This window comes from Sinocyclocheilus anshuiensis, unplaced genomic scaffold (genome assembly GCF_001515605.1).
Source record: "Sinocyclocheilus anshuiensis isolate Anshui unplaced genomic scaffold, SAMN03320099.WGS_v1.1 scaffold928, whole genome shotgun sequence".
In the NCBI taxonomy this organism is placed as follows: Eukaryota; Metazoa; Chordata; class Actinopteri; order Cypriniformes; family Cyprinidae; genus Sinocyclocheilus; species Sinocyclocheilus anshuiensis.
In genome coordinates this window covers 1,609,223-1,628,978 of record NW_015552531.1, presented here as the reverse complement: position 1 = coordinate 1,628,978, position 19,756 = coordinate 1,609,223, and the positions used below count along the sequence as shown (strand labels likewise).

At 36.1% G+C, this 19,756-nt stretch overlaps 1 protein-coding gene across 2 annotated transcripts in view; it reads right to left on the bottom strand.

The window, feature by feature from the left end:
• The window catches only part of LOC107663698 (ribosomal protein S6 kinase alpha-3), a 38,033-nt gene that overhangs the window by 17,379 nt on the left and 898 nt on the right, over nt 1-19,756 (bottom strand). The window contains exon 2 of one of the 2 annotated variants that reach the window (XM_016453989.1): nt 16,054-16,113. In XM_016453989.1, the coding sequence (XP_016309475.1) occupies nt 16,054-16,113 (60 nt within the window). Of the gene's footprint in view, nt 1-4,898; nt 4,979-16,053; nt 16,114-19,756 lie in introns of those variants that run through there. The other variant, XM_016453991.1, reaches the window with a different exon arrangement.

The window sequence follows — 19,756 nt, the reverse complement described above, 5'->3', positions numbered from 1 at the left end:
ATTATATATAATAATTATATATTTAAAAAACATAAATAAGATTTCAAAACTATATATACACATATTGAATCTTAATTATATTTATTAATTTTTTTATTCTTTTTTTATTAATTAATTTTACAAGATGCCTAAAAAATAAAGCTAAGTGAAAAAACACCTACAAACTCACATTAATACATTTCAATAAACTTAAAAGTAATAAGATATAATTTAATATATAATAATAAAGTATGTTTTCCATAGTAACCTGTAAGTGAGTGTCTAATAAATGCCTTCCGGAGGTACACGTCAGCTTTGGAGCCAAGCGGAAACCTGATCACTGTCCAGAGTACAGTACTCACCGATCTGCAGGGGAATCTTTCAGGCTGTCTCTGAAACAGCCTCCGTAGAGCCTTCAGCCTACATTGCAGCATGCAGATCACTGCTTCACCGAAAACAAGCGTCCAGGGCTTAGAAGCTGCCATACCGCTACTGCCCTACTTCTGCCTCTGGTCTGGAGGAACACGGTCCAAGTGAGTGAGTGTGTGTGCCAGGATATGCAAGAAGTTGTAAGGAGTGAGTGCCTGGATGACAATCACTGATTCACTAAGTGGGGAAGCCCAGTCCTGAAGCAGGGAGTGTTAAAGCCAAACTGGGAGATTCCCCTCCCAAGAACCTGCCAATCCCTCCAGTACAGAGTCCTGGAGATCCCCACACACTCTCACAGCTGACCAGTCACACAGAGACACATACACACACGCTCAGCCTTGTTTCAGGATGTCGGGCTACAGCTGAGATTAACAACACCTGTTGTGTACAGTCCAGTGGTGCAAAGCAAGAACTACTGCCTTCAAACAGTCTATAGGTGTGCAGAACACAGTGAACTTTCAATTAACTCCACAAACACTTACAAAACCCTACAACTGCTTTACAAATGTAATCAGTGTTGATAACTAGAGACCACTGTGACCCATGGCCATGATAAATGATAAATAATAAATAGTGTGTGTGTGTGTGTTATGTAGCTGACTAACATGGATGAGGGTTTTGCCAAAAATTACTTTAAAGAACATAGTTTTGCATCATGTTCCATTGTTTTGTGTTTATTAATTTTGCTTGCTGCAATTGTTCTTTTCGTAAAGGAAAAAAAGCAAAGAAAAAAAGTGAAGAAATGTGAAGTAAAAAAAACAAACATTTAAAGCAAAATATATATTTTGGGGGGCCAGTGGCTCCGTAAAAAATGTTGGCAGGGCAAGTAAAATTTGGGCCAGCAGAAACAAAACATCTAAAATATTGATAAAAGTTAAACAAACATTTATTTTACACAACTACAATAACTCAATTCACTTGAAAACAGAAATTGAGTATTCTCCATCGGCAAGGTTGGTACATTTTGAAACCAACACATGGGGGAAACTGGTCAAATATTGTCTGAATAATCAGCCTGACCAAAATATCAGTGCATAACTACTTTACAAACCCAGTTTCCTTTTTACACCATTGATTACCCAAGAGGACATTACTGAGGGACAATACAGGCTTATAGGCATCGCCAAAGAGGAACATACAATCTATTTTCCACCTCTCCATGCTTGTAGATCCTGTCAGCTGCATGTATGGAATTCTGGGAGTCAGTTTCACTAAAGCCGCTTGCGCAACACAATTAACAGCTCGGCTGGCCCGGCTCTGAGGCCCTTGAAGTCAGAAAGGCAAACTCTATGCCCCATAAACAGGGCGCCACACTCACCATTTTCCACTCAGATGACACAAGCTCAACCAACAGCTCTGAAAAGAGCACATTATCATGGTACGAGGAGAGTTTCCTATTACGATAAGTCAGGTGCTAATAAACAGAAGCCGAGTGGCGAACTCTGTCTGATTTGGACAGTGCTCTGGGTTTGGGTTTTGCGTGGGAGCAATGGGTTATGCAACTCAACGGAGCAGGTTTCTGACCTCAGAGAGCAGCTGTGAGATCTCTGAGGATCCAGTTTCTCTCATTGTACTGATGAATTTCAAGGTCACTAGCAGTGAATGACAAGTGAGAGTCTGACACTCCATTCAAGAACAGAAAAATCAAACTATTCATGAGATGGTAAAACTCTTAAAACTCAAAGACTTCAGAGACAGGTGCATTGTGGAAACTCAGAGAAGAGCAATATGAGCATACAAATAAAGCACAGCATGACAGTATAGAGATAATTAAACTAAATAAACTGTGGCTCTCATGTGGGCGACAGAAGTTTGAATAAAGCTTGCAGAATTTCCTGATTTCATTTGCATTCATTAATTTCTTGTTCTTCTTCTTTCACTATTCTTAATAAAATTGGCAAAAAGCTAACCTAAAAAATATAAAATATTCTAAAATAAAAATAAATAAATAAAAGATTAAATAATATGTATTAATATAGAATATTAATCATTAAAATTTAAAATGCTAAAATAAATAAATACATTTTAATAATATGTATTAATATAGAATATTAATCATTAAAATTTAAAATGCTAAAATAAATAAATAAATTTTATTTATTTATAAATAAATAAATAAATTATTTCTAAATTTTTATACAATATTAATATTTAAGGGGCTAAAAAAAAAAATATTCTAAAATAATATTTGAAAAAAAAAATCATAACCGATTAAAACAGATTCTTTCAATGACATATCCAATATCAATCCATATTCTTAAGAAAAATTAAGTGTGTACATTTTTTAAGCGACAAAAAGATTTCTACATGAAGCAAATGGAAGAGAGATGGAGGCATAATTTATTCATACATTTCCGAGGGAGGATAGGAAGATCAATAGAACTAATCAATTATAAGTGAGCTAGTCTTCTCAATGCGGTCCGACTCAAAGCTTTGGCCCACAGCACTGAACTTTCTGTAATATTTTAACTGACAGAAACACTCAGGAGCTGAATGACTAATTTAAAAAGATGTCTGAAGACAACTAGGCAAAGACCCCACAAAAACCAGAGCATGTATTCTGGGTTTCTGTGGTACTTAAAGGTCAGAGGTTTGAATTGAGCCATGACAAGTCAAAAACAAAAACCTGATTATCTGGTTTCTAGGCTCCTCTGGGTGGTTTGCAAGTCACAATAATGCCGACTGTATTCGAACTGGGTTATATTTCTTTTTAAAGTGTTTCCTCTGTGCCTCCCTTTGTGTCCAACTCCACAATCTTAACTTCCTGACAATTTCTGTGCTGCCTGTGAACTCGAAATGCCCGGAGAGCGAAGAAAACATAAAAGAGATGAAAAGAAAAGACAAAAATGCAAAGAAAGAAAGAAATGAAAGCTTGGTCCTCCTAGCCAATACAGAGAAATCAAAATGTCAGTCTGATTCATTTGATTTTTACAGACGTCAGAAAGACCAGACCAACACATAACACCAAACTGACAGTCTACCAGGTTTTGAATCAAACATGCCAAAAACACATCTGGATCACATTTACCCCAAAACCAAACGAGAATATTTTGCATACAGCAAATGAAGCCTATCATAAAAATGATGTCACAATGCAAATCTTAACATTCCTAGCATTGCATTTTTTTTAGGCAAAAGGGTAATACTTCACAAAAAGTTCAATTAGCTAATGCATTAGCTTTAATGAACATACAGCAAACAATACTTTTATTTGCAACTTCTACATACACTACAGTTCAAAAGTTTGGGGTCAGTAAGATTTTTTTTTTATTAAATTGATCAAAAGTGACAGTAAAAGAATATTATGCATGACAGATTCCACAAAAATATTAAGCAAATATTAACCATTTTCAACATTGATAATAATAAGAAATGTATCTTGAGCACCAATCAGCCTATTAGAATGATTTCTGAAGAATCATGTGACTGGAGTAATGATGCTGAAAATTCAGCGTTGACCTCACAGAAATTAATTACATTTTAAAATATATTAAAATGGAAAAGAGCTATTTTAAATTGTAATAAAATTTCATAATATTACACAATAATACTTGTTTTAAAAACATGAAAAAAATCTTACTGATCCCAAATGTTTGAACGGTAGTGTATACTAATATATTTTTAACATTAAGTTGTATAAAATAACTTTAAATTATGTCCAGATTTATACATTTTTTTAAATTATCATTAAAAATGTATTATGAATTAAAATGTACATAAACAGTAACAGTATAATAATGCATTACATTTAAATTAATTAAATAAATAAATAATATTTTCTTTAGATTTTAGGGTGAAATAAGAGCCAGATGTGTTCTTGACAGATTTCATCTAAGCAACTGTGTAACATTCAAACACAAAAAACAAGGTCTCAACCACAAACACACATATCCTCATCTACACAGAGTCATTGTCAATGTCCCTATTCATTTTGTTTCTCTGGGGCCCTTTTCTGGAGCCAGGTCCACTAATTGCAATAGTTCAGACTGTGCCGAACTGTCAGTCTCTAGGGCACAAAGCATTCACTCATTAGAGTAAGACGCAACAAAAGAACACATGCACAACACAAAATCTGAAACAGAATTATGAGAAAGTGTGGCCTATGACAAAACAGTGGAGAGCTGAGGGAGATTTGTAACTATTTCATGCTCTAGACTTCTGAAAAATGAATGTTTCAGTCCTTTGACGTGGTTCTTCCTGCTCAAAATGCCAATGAGCAAAGAAACCCCACAAAGACACAAACTACACACTACATCCTTAGTACATCATCAGTTTCCTCCTTATGCCCTCTTCCCTTGACCTATAAAAAAAAATGTATGAAACGTCTCCCCCTTAAAAGAAAGGTAACGCAGCTAATGGTTTATATCAGATCCGCTTAACCTTCAGAAAGCATATGTGAGCTGGACATGCTGCAATAGTCACAGAAATACTACAATTACTAGCTTTAATCTGTCTAATATTTCAAACTGACTATACCAAAGGGCTCCTACCCGTGTGTTTCTCTGCCTGATCCGCAAGGGAAACATTTTCAGCATGGCCCTGTCCGCATGTCAGTCACTTCACGCTGTGGACGGTTAATCCGGAACCCTCGTCCAGCATGGCAGGAGTGGTCACTTAGGCGGTACGACTGTGGTGCAGTCATACATGTACACAAAAGACATAAAAGGAAACGCCTGCCCAGGAAGGGCCTACAGCTGCAGGTTAGCGCTGAGATTAGACCATGTCCTGCCCTGGTTTCCTAGGCAACACCTGCACAGGAAGAGGCACATCTGTCCAAAGAGAGCATCACTAATATATCAGCCATGAACATACAAGTAGGGCTGTATATGAGTGTGTACACTGGCGGTAATGCACTTATAAGTCTGCGATCCGCCATAAAGCAAGAAGAAGAAGACGACCCGTCATGCGCCGGCTGTTGAGAACGCGCTCAGGACAGTTCAGACATTGCAGTTCATCAGAGGTAAAAAACGATATAAATACTGTTCAGTTTTTAAAAATCTCCATATGTGTTCTACTGAAGAAACAAAGTCACCTACATCTTGGATGCCCTGAGGGTAAGCAGATAAACATCACATTTTAATTTTTTGGTGAACTATCTCTTTAAGGCCGTTCTCACACTGACCTGACGTTCACACTTACATGAACTTGAGTGAAAGGGTTTAGAGGGTTCTTGCAGACAGAAGCGCTCTGAAACATCATGTAAATGTGAACGCACACCGGATCTGAGCTGGATCACATGCTCGTGTAAACACAAATGCGGCGTTCTTATCCCTCATTAACTCGAGTAACGAGTTAATGAGGTGAGTTAAAAATCTCAGTTTGTGTTCTACTGAAGAAACAAAGTCACCTACATCTTGGATGCCCTGGGGGTAAGCAGATAAACATCACATTTTCATTTTTGGGTGAACTATCCCTTTAAAGCTGGTCTTGTAGCGCGCGCACACACACACACGCACGCACGCACGCACACACACACACACACACACACACTGTTGTACAGCAAAACAACGATCATACAAGCATATAATAACAGGCTGCTTCTAAGCTATTACATCTACTGTACATGCTAATGTTCTGCTAATGACACACTAGTGCAATTAACTGACAGGTTACTGGGGTTAAACTAGATAATTTGACATACGGTCACAAATGTTGCCCTTCTAAAACAGCAACGTCTAATATTCAGTGTCACAGAAACATGAAGAGGTCTAAACAGCATCTCGTCCGGGTCTGAAGACTCTCGGTACAGTCCTCCACGAGTGAAAGATGAAAGTGTGAACGAACGATTATTCTGGGTGCTGATGAAGGGATGATCGTGTTCTTCATGTATGGTGTGTTTGTATCTTTAGTGGTTTGCTGTGGATCTTCATCCCTGCTCTTCCTCACTGGCGCTGTTGGATCGATCCTGAAAACACGAGAGTCACACACACACACACACACACACGCATGCACGCACACACACACACGATGTAAACAACACGCACAATTGCGCATGCAAAGAGAGTCTCAGTTTCCTGCTGCTTGGTCTGTCGCACATCCTCCACAGTTATATAATGCTTAGGACCAGGATCATCGCTAATATTTTAAGGTGTAGGGCCCTTTTAACCCAAGAAAAATGTGGAAATGTGCTCTTAACATCTCAAAGAACATTTAAAATGAGTGAGATGTTGAGGGAAAGTTTTTAGATCTTAAATAGCCGATCTTCTCCAGCTGAGATTCAGTCTACGTCAGATCATCCTGGGCTGAACCAGGTCACGTGGCACCGGATCAAGTTCAAAGTTGGGTGTTTATTTTTTCATCTGCTTCATCCAACTTCCTGTGCTGAATGACAGAGCAGGAACCCTCCCATTGGCCCCCTGTTCTTGGAAAGCTCTCAGGAAGTGCGGCACCCTGACGAGGACATTACATCACCTTCAGATCCTGACCTCACAGGCATGTAAAATCCTCCTCTCACGCGTGGAACTGTGCCAAGACTGCCTCCCAACACGCCTTCAGATGTGGAAAAACATCATCCTTGTCTCCTTCTTGTCTCAGAGGGAAATGCGACATCAACTCTGCTGTTTTTTTTAAGTTAGAGAACGATAAACAGCACAGAGCGCTTAGCGCTGAATGAAGCTGGACACAGAATCTGAAGAGTTTATTGATCGAAAGACAGAATGATGTGAGACCAGGGTCTAAAATGAATGTTTTTTGTCACACTCCAATGGAGAAAAATTTACCACCCATGAATATTGGACATTAAATACTGGACATTCTGCAATATTTTTTATATAAGAATGTTTTTAAGAAGTTAATAAAAATAAAATGCATACAAAAGCCCATTTAAAAAGGCAATAATGAAAACAAATAATAACAACAACACTAATAATGTTTATGATTTCTTTAAAACAAATTATATATCAGCTATATTTTATAATATATATTATAACAGTAATATTGTGAAATATTATTCCAATTTAATATAACTGTTTTGTATTTGAATATATTTAAAAATGTAATTTATTCCAGTGATGCAAAGCTGTAGCCATTATAGCCATTACTCCAGTCTTCAGTGTCACATGATCCTTCAGAAATCATTCTAATATGCTGAGTGCTCAAGAAACATTTATTATTATTATCAATGTTGAAAACAGTTTTGCTGCTTCATATTTTTGTTGAAACTGTGATACATTTTTCAGGATTCTTTGATGAATAGAAAGTTCAAACGAACAACAAACAATTTAACTTGTCCTTGCTGAATAAGTATTCAAAAGAAAAAAAAACTTTTGAATCATATAAATAGGATAGCCTTGTTTGCCTTTGAGATGCCCAATGAATGCAGCGCAATGGACAGCACTTACTCATCCTGACACAGCATAGACTGCACACTGCTGAAAATAGCAGCATTTTCTCAGTGAGTCTCTCCTACTGCTTCTCAGATGTGTCTGTCTTATCAAAACACTCACTGGAATCATTCACAATTATTGTCGTTGTGGCACTGGGCCACCGATGTATGAGATGGAGGGTGATTTAACTGCAGAGTGAGTGCCGCTGAAGAAGACATTTGCATTAAAGCCAACAGAGACAAGATTAATGGAACCCCTCTCTAGATCTCAATAACTTTTCAACAACCACCCCCCCTCCACAATCTCTCTCGTAAAATGGTTTCTCTTCCTCTGCCTTCAATTTTCTCTCTGGCTGCAACTTTACTTTCCTTGTTTTTTTGTTCACATTCCTCTGTCATGTGTTCATCTTGGCAGTACAGACCAGGGCTTAAATATATGAATGAACAATGGATCAAAGTCAATGTGAGAGAGTTTCAGACCACTTGACGGAGCGATCATTGCACTATCAAAAGCGTATGTGTGTTCCAGCCATTTTACATTTGTCTGATCACATCCATGTAATGTGGTCTAAATTGCAGTGTTAAAAAATATTATATAAATAAATAATGTTCGCACCATATGCAATATTTTTTTATATCAGAGGTGTAAAATGCCTAGCTATTACTGCAGTAAAAATAATAAATAATATAAAAAAGTTATAAAAAACATTATAATATTATATACAATATCATAAAATTGATTTTTACCTGATGCATACAAATGTGTTGTTAAAAATGTATTTAATATATGTAAATATATTATATTATATCATATTATAATTATATTATATTATATATTCAATTGTTCAAAAGTTTAAAAGTAAGATTTTTAATGCTTTTGAAACAAGTCTTTTATGCTCACCATGGCTGCAGTTATTTGATCAAAAATACAGTCAAAAGAGTAATATCGTGAAATATATTAAAATCTATTAAAACAGTTATTTTAAATTGTAATCATACTTTAAAACAAAGTTTATTTCTGTGATGACAAAGCAGAATTTTCAGCAACCATTACTCCAGTTTTCAGTGTCCCATGATCCTTCAGAAACCATTCTAATATGCTGATTTTGTGCTCAAGGAACATTTCTTATTATTCTTAATTTTGGAATTTTGATGAAACTGTGCTACATTTTATATACATCCTTGATTAATAAAAGTAAACATTTCTTCCTAAATAAATGAATAAATAAATAACTAAATAATTATATATATATATATATATATATATATATATATATAATACAAATATTTCCCTTCACATAAATATATGTTGCTAAAAAAATGTATCAGGTCAAGTGGCAAAGGCAATTAAAAATCTAACCTACTTGTCCAACTGTGCCAGCAGAAATAATCCTTACTGTTGAGCCTTGCAGACTGAGGCTTTGTTGCACAGTACCCCTCATCATCACCCCGAGATACAGAAAGACTTTCCGGGTCCTGACCGATCCCCCACCCCACTTTTGAGGCTGTGGGTTTGCCGTGCTAATGAGAGCCTGTCCTTGCAGCTCTTGTGCAAAGGAATGAAGATGAATCAACTCTCCCACACTTATTCAGCTGGGAACAAAGAGCAGAGTTTAACCAACACAGATTCAGAGGGTCTCGGATCGCTCCGCAGTCACACGCCATGTCTCTGACACACACCCACTCTCACTCTCTCACACATACAGAGTGCCGTCACACCGCTTTTGTGTCCAGGTTATGTGGGACGTTAGAGGAGAGAGCTTCACAATGAAAGATCCACAGGAAGCCTTTAGTGAGAATTAATGCCATTACCCAATATAACCTCTCTGTGTGTGTGTGTGTGTGTGTGTGTGTGTGTGTGTTACACACATGGACACATGGATCCACAGACCCAGCAAACAGGCAGAGAGGGTCATCACTCCCAGCAAGCTCTATTGATCCTCAAGCATTAGAGGACTGTAAGTCACCAGCTGTGACCCATCACGATGCCGCTGGGACTGAGGATGGGGTGGGGAGGGATTGTGACTGAATCACCGCCTGGTCACGCCATCAGCATCGTGTGTAAACGGCTCTTAATAGATCTGTCAGTAAACAGACCCATGTTTTCATCAATCAAGAGGGTATTATGGGTATTTTATATCAATTGGTGCAGGATCATAAGGCCTGTAACTGAAAATATATGGACTGATTTCGGTTGAGAAACAGGAAGGAACACTGCAGAGAAATGTAATCCTGAAAAAGCCAAAGGTTTACATAAATATAGGCCTATACAAACACAGTAAACACATTCACATTAACATGAGTACGCACTGCACTCGAAAGACTCCCTAATGAGACCTAATTTATCATGAAAGCAATATACATTCTACATTTAGATCAATAGTCAGAAAAGCACAGTTGTGCTTCATACATTGCTACACTACTGACAATGGACAACTGATCTTTTTTGCCCACAAAATTTCACAAATGTTCCCACAAATGCACTTTATGGCAGGGATTCCTAGACCTTTTTGTCAGCAAAACCTCTCTGACCTAAAATATTTGAAGTATCCTCTAAGATTTTCAAGTTAATATTTCAGTGAAACAAAGTGTCTTTTGTGACCATTTTATTTTGAATGTTTTTATTAAAAATAAAATTTTATATTTGAATGATTTAATAAATTATTGGCTTTCCATCAACTCACAAACCCCTCTGCAGTTCCCTCACAAACCCCTAGGGGTTCCTGGTCTAAAGGAATTTTTTGTCAAATAACTTTAAATATTAAAGATGCGGTCACATTTACAGTATAGGTGAAATTTTGCAGACAAAATCTAGTCATTTAAATGGAAATTTTGGAGTTCTGAAGAGGGGCAAAACATTTACTCATACAGATCTCACACTGGGTTCAAGTTGTCAATGCGCATTAGTCGGATTGACCATCAAAAAGCTGTTTAGTTTGAAACTGACAATAGATTTGAGTGCACCTAAACAGCACACTTCTTTGGAACAATCTGTATGATCTAATGTATCATTCATTTCCATTTAATACATTATTCCAATCCCTAACCTTGACTATGAGCAATAGTGGTGCTAGCTAATGACTGATTCCACAGCAAATTAAAATGCTCTCTCTGAGTCATTTTTAAGCCGTGTTTGTTACTTAATCACAGTCAGGCAAGTTCTGTGAATCAGGTGTGCATGGCCATGCTGGAAGAGTGAGTCAGAGTAGATAAAAGACAGCATGATGTCTCGGCACGCTCTCACACGAATGACTGCAGAAGAAGACAGAGATGGAGAGCGAGAGAGAGGGAGAGAGAGGTAAAAAGAGGCAAGAGTGGGTGTCCGAATGCGAGAGAATGTCAGTCCAGATGGCCAGAGAAGATTAAATACCATCTGCCAGATCTGGAGACAAACATTAGCACAAACAAGCGACACACACCACACACGCCCCGCACACAGACATGGATGATGCTGGACACATACAGTACATCAGTGTCAGAGTCTGATCACAGTGCTTGGCAGGACGACAGACAGTCATAGCTACCTGATGAGGGGATAGTTGCAAAGAAAGGGGGCGTTTCAAATCGTTTTGAATTATGGGAAATTCTCACTAGTGATGGAGTGGTGTTGAGTGTAAAAAATGTGTTGGTCATTTTTTTTAGCTAGCTCTTCTCTAGTAGAGTTTCTTTCGCATATACCTGTGGTGCAGTGGATAAATATCTCAGCTTGCAACCAAAAAGTCTGAACTACATAGACCCATGAGTCATCATTACTGCGCATGTAATCCCGGGTCACTCCAGGGAAATAATAAGTGTAATAAGTGTACGTGTTGGATCAAAAAGTTTGTTAACCACTCTATGTTAGTGTCTTCTAAATGCTTTTCATCTAAATTTAAACAAATCACCTTAATATAAGCTGTACGTTTTCACCAGAGGGAGCCAGTGAGCTGCTAACTGGAGTGATCTGCTGTTTTGCATCTGTTTTGAGAATGAATTTAAATATAATCCCGTTTATAAACTCTCAAATGGCTTCCAGATAAAGTTAAGTGGCTGATTGCAAACTAAATATAACGAACACACACTTTCACTCCTTTCTTCCCGTTTTATTAGCTATTCTGAGAAAGGGAGCTGCTTTAAGACCATTTAACTGAGCACATGACTAATGCATTCACACACTCTCCTACTCATTAACTCTCATTACGCTACTGAAATATTGTTTACCCTCATACGCCCCATTAAACACAGGGATCGGAACAAGTCCAGGTGAACACACATAGGCACATAAAAACAACCAGTCTACTAAACAGACACAAAACCCCTAGATACACACCCATATGCATTTATAAAGCTGAACCATTGATGGACATGTCATATGTACTCTTCTGTTTGACAAATGCATAGTGGTAGAGCATTTAATTTTTAAATAAAACATAAGAAATTATATTTTGCTCAAGAATGAATGAACGAATGAATGCATGCATAAATAAATAAATAAGCAAGCATGCAAGAAAGCAAGCAAACAAAATACACCCACCATAATGTATTATGGCTTTATTTTTTATTTATTTATTATTATTTTAAATAAAAAACATTTTGCTTATATATATAGGCATTTATATAATTAGGAATAAAGTTTTTTTTTGCATTATTTACTGTCATGACAACTAGGAATATTTCCTCCCACTAAATTCTCATTAACATAATGAATAACAAAACTAATTTTCATTACTGTAATAGTTAGAAAGATATATACTGCGATATATAATTAATATATATAAAATAGAGCACATTTTGATACCTCATTGGAGAGTTTTGTTCTCACTTAAAACTCAATTAATTTAGTTCCAATTAATTTAATTAATTTATTAATTAACTTATTCATTTTGTATTTTATGATTATATTTATGATTTAAGGTTGTTTATTTATTTGTATTGGAAAACAAGACAAGAATACTGTGAAAGATATGAATTTTTTTGCAGTACATGCAACATTTAATGCCATGAGTTTATGACTTTCTGCTCTGATTTCAGACCCTTTTAAGGCCTTAATTTGTATAAGGGCGGATTAAGATTTTTATTAAGATCTGCAGACAAGATTTCTGCAGGATTTTTAAGCTCAAATTTAAGACTTTAAGACCTTTTTTAAGACCTGCACAAATAAAATGAATACCATATGAGCGGGGTAGGGCAATGTAGTACCATATTAAACTTTAAAATTACTGTAAAAAGCATAATTTACAGTTCAGATACAAGTTTTCACAAAAACAAAGTTTTATAAAATGATAAACTTTACATTGCAGCCTTTAAACCATTGTTAAGAAAATGGATGAGTCAAAAGTATTAATTATTATATTAATTTAAACAATTATTATCAATAAATTATTATATCAATTAAATAACATAAATTAGGGGTGTGCGATATTGTCAAAAAATGATATCTCGATAATATTCTGGGATTTTATTGATATAGATAATTAGACGATATTTTGCTGAGTGTGTTATTGTGCTGATAGCTTAAGGACTACTGTGGACAGCTGACTCCTGAATTTTTTTTATATTCTTCATATTCTGTGTGGTCAGTTCATAGCAGTAATAGAAATGAATAATTTCCAACATGTTTTATGGGCATTTTTACCTTTAAGACATTTTTTCTAAAAGTGTGCACCGTCTTTTGAGTCAAATTCTTGCATTTGGGTTGTTACCAAGCAAATTAAATCAGTATCAACTAAATTTATCTTTGCAATGCAGAGGAAACACAGAAGCTGCATTAGAAGAGTCAATTAGATGCATTTACACACTGTTTAATGCAGCTCTGAGGGACATTAAATACTTTTACCTGCAATTACAAATGTATAAATAATGTTTTGATATTTTAAACATAAAACATTGAAAACTGACATTTGAAATGATTTAAAAAATGAAAAGGTACCTTAAATGTGAAATTAAAACCACCAGGTGGCAGCAAGTCACTGTTAATAAGTCATTGCGTTTGAACCGAATCATTTAAACGGTTGATTCATTAAAGAACAAAACTTTGTTGGAGAAATAGAGCAAAAACAGGAAATATGGTGTCTAAAACATAAGTCTCTTAATATTAACTACTTGTTTATTGAACTGTTGTATAAAATCAGTATCACATTTGTAATCATGCTTACTTTTGGAGAAAAAAAACGGCACTCTTCGTGTGATATTAACTATATGAAATTATATAAAGATATACATTTTCTGCCCCATATCTTAAATTATGTGATAATTCTTAAAGGGGTCATATGATGCGATTTCAAGTTTTCCTTTCTCTTTGGAGTGTTACAAGCTGATTGTGCATAGATAAGATACTTTGTAGAAAACGAAGCGTTTGAGAGAGGCGGGGCATAGAGGACCTACAATAATGTACAGTATTTGAAAAATAATGTGTTTTTTGAACATTAAAGCATGTCAACATATTCTGTTACACCAAATACACAAAATAATGATCTTTAAAAAAGCATCATATGACCCCTTTAATGCATTTTAATAGACAGATTCATGCAGTGAAAGAACGCACTCTAAATGCGCACGGGCACTAGTCTAACCTTCTAGACTTCATCACCTAATGTATGCGTGCACTCTGTAGGTGTGTTTTGTGTTTGCTTTTCACGATATACTCATAATATCAAATCGCACACTGTTAAAACAACAATTACGATATTATCGCAGACCATACATATCCCACACCCCTATGTTTAGATTTTTATAATGCATTGTCTTCTTATCGATCCACCAGTTCACATTTAAAGCTCTGCGTGTTTGCAGTGTAAAAAACATGGGTCGATTTTCACATTGGTCTAAAAAACAACAGTTTTATTGAAAATGCTCATTCATTCTCTGCCAGCAGGTGGAGCGTTTGGTAGAAATATAACTGTTTCCCCGGTAACGGCAGAACACAAAGCAGCACAGCACCGGACTTTGAATCTGCAGCGCTCGTGTTTATTCAATGAAATCATAATGTTAGCCTTTTGAAGTTTAATCATCACATTCAGCCATATCGCAACTCTGGTTTTTCCGTCCCCCAAATTTAAGACCTCTTGAAATCATAATTAAGACTTTCGTGTACAATTGAAGACTTTTTAAGGCCTTAAATTTGATACAACTAAATGTAAGACTGAATATATAATGTATTACAGTACAAAATATTTAAATTACAGTATTACAGTAATGATAGTTTTATGACAGTCACCACTGAAAGTGATAAAAATGAAAAAACTAAAAAATTCTAGACAAATTATGGCAACATGAATTTAGAGAAAAAATATGCTTAATTGTTATAAAATGTCTCATTTTCTTATTTTTTATTTTGATTATGTAGAATATGACTGAAGTGTTTTCATGAGATTCTCCAATACAAGGCCAACACAAGTGTGGATACAAAAGGAGCGAGAAAAGAAACAGTACACATCTAACCCACATCAATCATGTAACATTTGCGGCTTTCAGACACTTTATAAATTTGAGTGTGTTCTTATGTACGGGGACATTCAGAGAGAAAAGCATATATTCTAGAGAATGTTTTTGATGGCCCAGCTTTCCTTGCAAACAAGGTCCATAGATCCATCTGCCCTGCATTTAAAAAATCAATGCTTCTCAGCACCAGCTAGGGAGGAAGACGGGGGAGTGTTTTAGTGGGAGAGGAGACCTAAAAAGTCTTTGCCGTTTCCTGTATGAGGTCAGACTGCATGATGTCATAATGGACTTGTTACATGCGCATTACGGAAACTCATTAATGGCATCTGAGTGTAGGAAGAATCCTTCCTGAACAAGAGCAACCATTACGGCTTAAACAGAAATGCTCCCACAAACAAAAACAATGAGCACTTTGTTGTCTAGGCTGGTATCTTTTCAGCAGGGGCACAGGAATGCTGGGCCCCCATACAATGAGTATGGTACAGTGCCGCTCAGTGTGACTGTAAGGGTGCTCATGTAACAAGCCGGATTTCCAGCTTCGCCATACACACGGTAATCAGATGATCAATCGATACAATTGCTGTCTATGGGGAACACATGATCAATAGCTACCATTTATCACCAGCTCGCCTTACAGATGCACATGGAGGGGCATTTCAGACCACCATCTCAAAAGAGCCACTTTTCTATGCTGCATCCTTGAAAAGAAGCTCCTTGACAAATGTCAAGTGTTACAAAACACTGAACAGCCATAATATAAGGAGATCAAAGCCCACGAGGGGACGTGGCACAAAAAAAATGAGATGGACAGGGATAAAAAAAGAAGAAAGAGCTCGAGGAGACTGAGAAGAGAGAGAGAGATGTAAGAAGAGTGTAGGAGCGGGGGGAGGCATGACACTCACTTGACATGGTAGATTTTCATCTTCTCCCGTTGAGTCCTCCAAGACGTGATGAGGCTCCGTCTGTCATGTGAGAGAAAAGTGAATATGGAAAATCAGTGTCTCATGAAACATTGCGAATAGAAAACACAATATAATGTGTTAAAGGTCTGAACTGCATCGAACACAGTAGCACATAGTCAGACCGTTGACTAACTGCGTAACACCTGGTTCACAGCTTGGCTTATTCTGGCCAAGAACTGCCAACTTAAACAGGAACAGACCATCTGACCAGCACAGAACAACCACAGTTCATTCTGTATTTTTATTATGTGCCAGATAATATAAGAATAAACAATCTCTATGAACTTTGGGATCAGAATTTCTGTTTGTCCAAAAGTAATAAGCACTGGCTATTTCATTTTATAACTCAAAACAAATCAGAAAACATGCTTCAGATAAAACTGTTTTAAATGTCTCTAATATATAATTGATCATTTTTTAAATTATTTTTGGACCTTATTTTCATGTTATAGTCAATACCCAATAAATGGCCAATTTTGTCTGAACACTATTTTGTCTGAATAAATTTAAAATGTCTCACAAAACACTAAAATCAATCTTTTAAAATGCTGAATTAAAAGTGAATTTAGGCATCACAACATTATAATGTTCAGTATGAAAATAGATATTAATTGAGAGATTTGCTAAAGATTACATAACAGTGTTATAAAAAGAAGTAGGGTTTTTAAAGATTAACTCTGAGTAATGAATATGGAAGCCCATTTCCACCACACAAGAAAAGTCATCTTTTGGTAAATCATAATTATGACATAAAAAGCCACATTTTACAATGCCATAATTTTAACATTTATTATCACTTAATATATAATAATTTCATTTTTTATCATAATTATGACTTTCCAAAGCATTATTATTATTATATATTTTTTTGTTTTGATATGGTGGAAAATAGGCTTCACAGTAAAGATGATCAATATGTAAAAACGGTGGAAATGACCATAAACATTTAAATATGCCATTTTCAATATAACCATTGCCGATAAATCGAAAAATCTGTAAAATCAGTCGATAACAAGTATGATACATCATGCATCCCTAACCTGACAAACTTTGGCAAATATTCATAATACCCGATATCCCAACACTCCCCGATGTTGTGCTGCTGTCAGACAATCTGATTGGAGCTTGTGAATTTCACAAGTGCTTTTCAGTTTTGTATAAAATATGAATCATCAGACGGTCATCAAACTGACTGTGGGCAGTCTGTAGGCTGTCCGTCTGAAGCTGAGACTACACTGAACAGAACAATCGCAGTGTGGATCAGTTTCGAAGTGCGATACAAAGCCTTGATTACTACAGCAGACACACACTCGTGCCAGTATGGACGTCTGCTCCTCTGCACCAAATGACAGTGGTGGGACGTCTCGTTAGACTGGGCCTACATGCTGTCATTGACTGTTTAGGGTTAATTAGTCAGGGTGGCGACTCAGACGGGCCGATCTGTCACCACACGGGAGTGAAACCGACGGATGGCCCGTGATCATCTGCTGCCTGGAAGGGAACACTGTGTTACCTGCCTCTCTTTTCTCTCCGTCTCTTTCACAATACCATCTCGGCAGCTTTATGGCAGACTTTATTACATGTGGATCAATGGGGTTGTAGCAGTAATTTCTGAACACTGTGCTATTCCAGAGTAAATGACAGAGAAGGCTGGACTGAATATGAGTTTTTCTAACCTACTGGATAAGCCTGCAGTAATTTGCATGTATGTTGTTGAATTCACAGGATCGTTATCCTTTGCAAATCAGTGTGGGAAAAGTCACAGATTAAGGGGTATTGAATTTTCAGGAAATTTTCAGTGATGAAACTGATCAAACCCAGTCTTACAGAGCAAACTTAGTCGTGGTAAAGTGATGTGGGTTCATGACTATATAAATTAATGTTTAAATAATTCCAATGTACTTTTAGCCACAGAAAAAAAAATTCGGTCTGAAATTCCTCAGATTTTAAATGTATTATCTAACATTTGATATATTGTATTCTATTCTATTCTAGTTATATCTAGTAATGGGTTTACACACTCAAGTGACTGTTTCTCAATTAATTGATTCAATAGAAGCATTTTACACGTTATGTCTTAAGAAGTAAAAATGTCCATACTGTTTAGGGTTAATTAGTCAGGGTGGCGACTCAGACGGGCCGATCTGTCACCACACGGGAGTGAAACCGACGGATGGCCCGTGATCATCTGCTGCCTGGAAGGGAACACTGTGTTACCTGCCTCTCTTTTCTCTCCGTCTCTTTCACAATACCATCTCGGCAGCTTTATGGCAGACTTTATTACATGTGGATCAATGGGGTTGTAGCAGTAATTTCTGAACACTGTGCTATTCCAGAGTAAATGACAGAGAAGGCTGGACTGAATATGAGTTTTTCTAACCTACTGGATAAGCCTGCAGTAATTTGCATGTATGTTGTTGAATTCACAGGATCGTTATCCTTTGCAAATCAGTGTGGGAAAAGTCACAGATTAAGGGGTATTGAATTTTCAGGAAATTTTCAGTGATGAAACTGATCAAACCCAGTCTTACAGAGCAAACTTAGTCGTGGTAAAGTGATGTGGGTTCATGACTATATAAATTAATGTTTAAATAATTCCAATGTACTTTTAGCCACAGAAAAAAAAATTCGGTCTGAAATTCCTCAGATTTTAAATGTATTATCTAACATTTGATATATTGTATTCTATTCTATTCTAGTTATATCTAGTAATGGGTTTACACACTGAAGTGACTGTTTCTCAATTAATTGATTCAATAGAAGCATTTTACACGTTATATCTTAAGAAGTAAAAATGTCCATAAAAATGAATTGTAGTGGGAAAATGTTGCCCCTTGAAAAGAGAGTTCACTTAAAATGAAAATTCTATGGAATAAGAAATGGAGATATTAGGCAAGACTCCTTTTGTGCTCCACAAACAGGAAAAAAAGTCAAACTTGTTTGAAATAATTTGTGGGTGAGCAGGCCTAAATGATGGAAAGATTTTCCATTTTCACCTTTGAATTATGTAGAATTGCTCTTTAGAATTCCCGGGAAACATCAAAAGAAATCTTTTGTATCTGCCTCATGTCATTACAGTAAATAAATGTTAAAACTTGGTAAAATAACCCCCTGGAATCATGTACTTTCAGCCACAGGAACAAAAATTTAGCCTAAAATTCCTCAGATTTTAAACATGTTATCTAACAATTGATATATCGTAGACTATTCTATTTTAGGCTTATCTAGTGGGTCATACACTCTAGTGACCGTTTCAATTAATTGATTCAATAGAAGCATTTTACATGAATTGGCAGAAAAATACCTTAAGATCCTTAAATACCCATAAAAATTATTTAAATAAAGAGGAAAAAATGTTGCCTCTTAAAGGGACAGTTCACTTAAAATGACAATTCTATGGAAAAGAAAAAGAAAATAGGCATAACAGCCTCAACCACTAACATTTCCTTGTGCTCCACATAGAGAAAAAAAAAAAGTCAAACATGTTTGGAATAATTGTGGGTGAGTAAATTATGAAAGAAATTCATATTCACATTTGAATTATGTAGAATTCATCTTTAGAATTCTCTAGAATGATCCTAAAAATTAAAGAAAAAAAAAGAATTTTGTATCTGCCTGATCTCATAACTTCAAGCATGTGAAC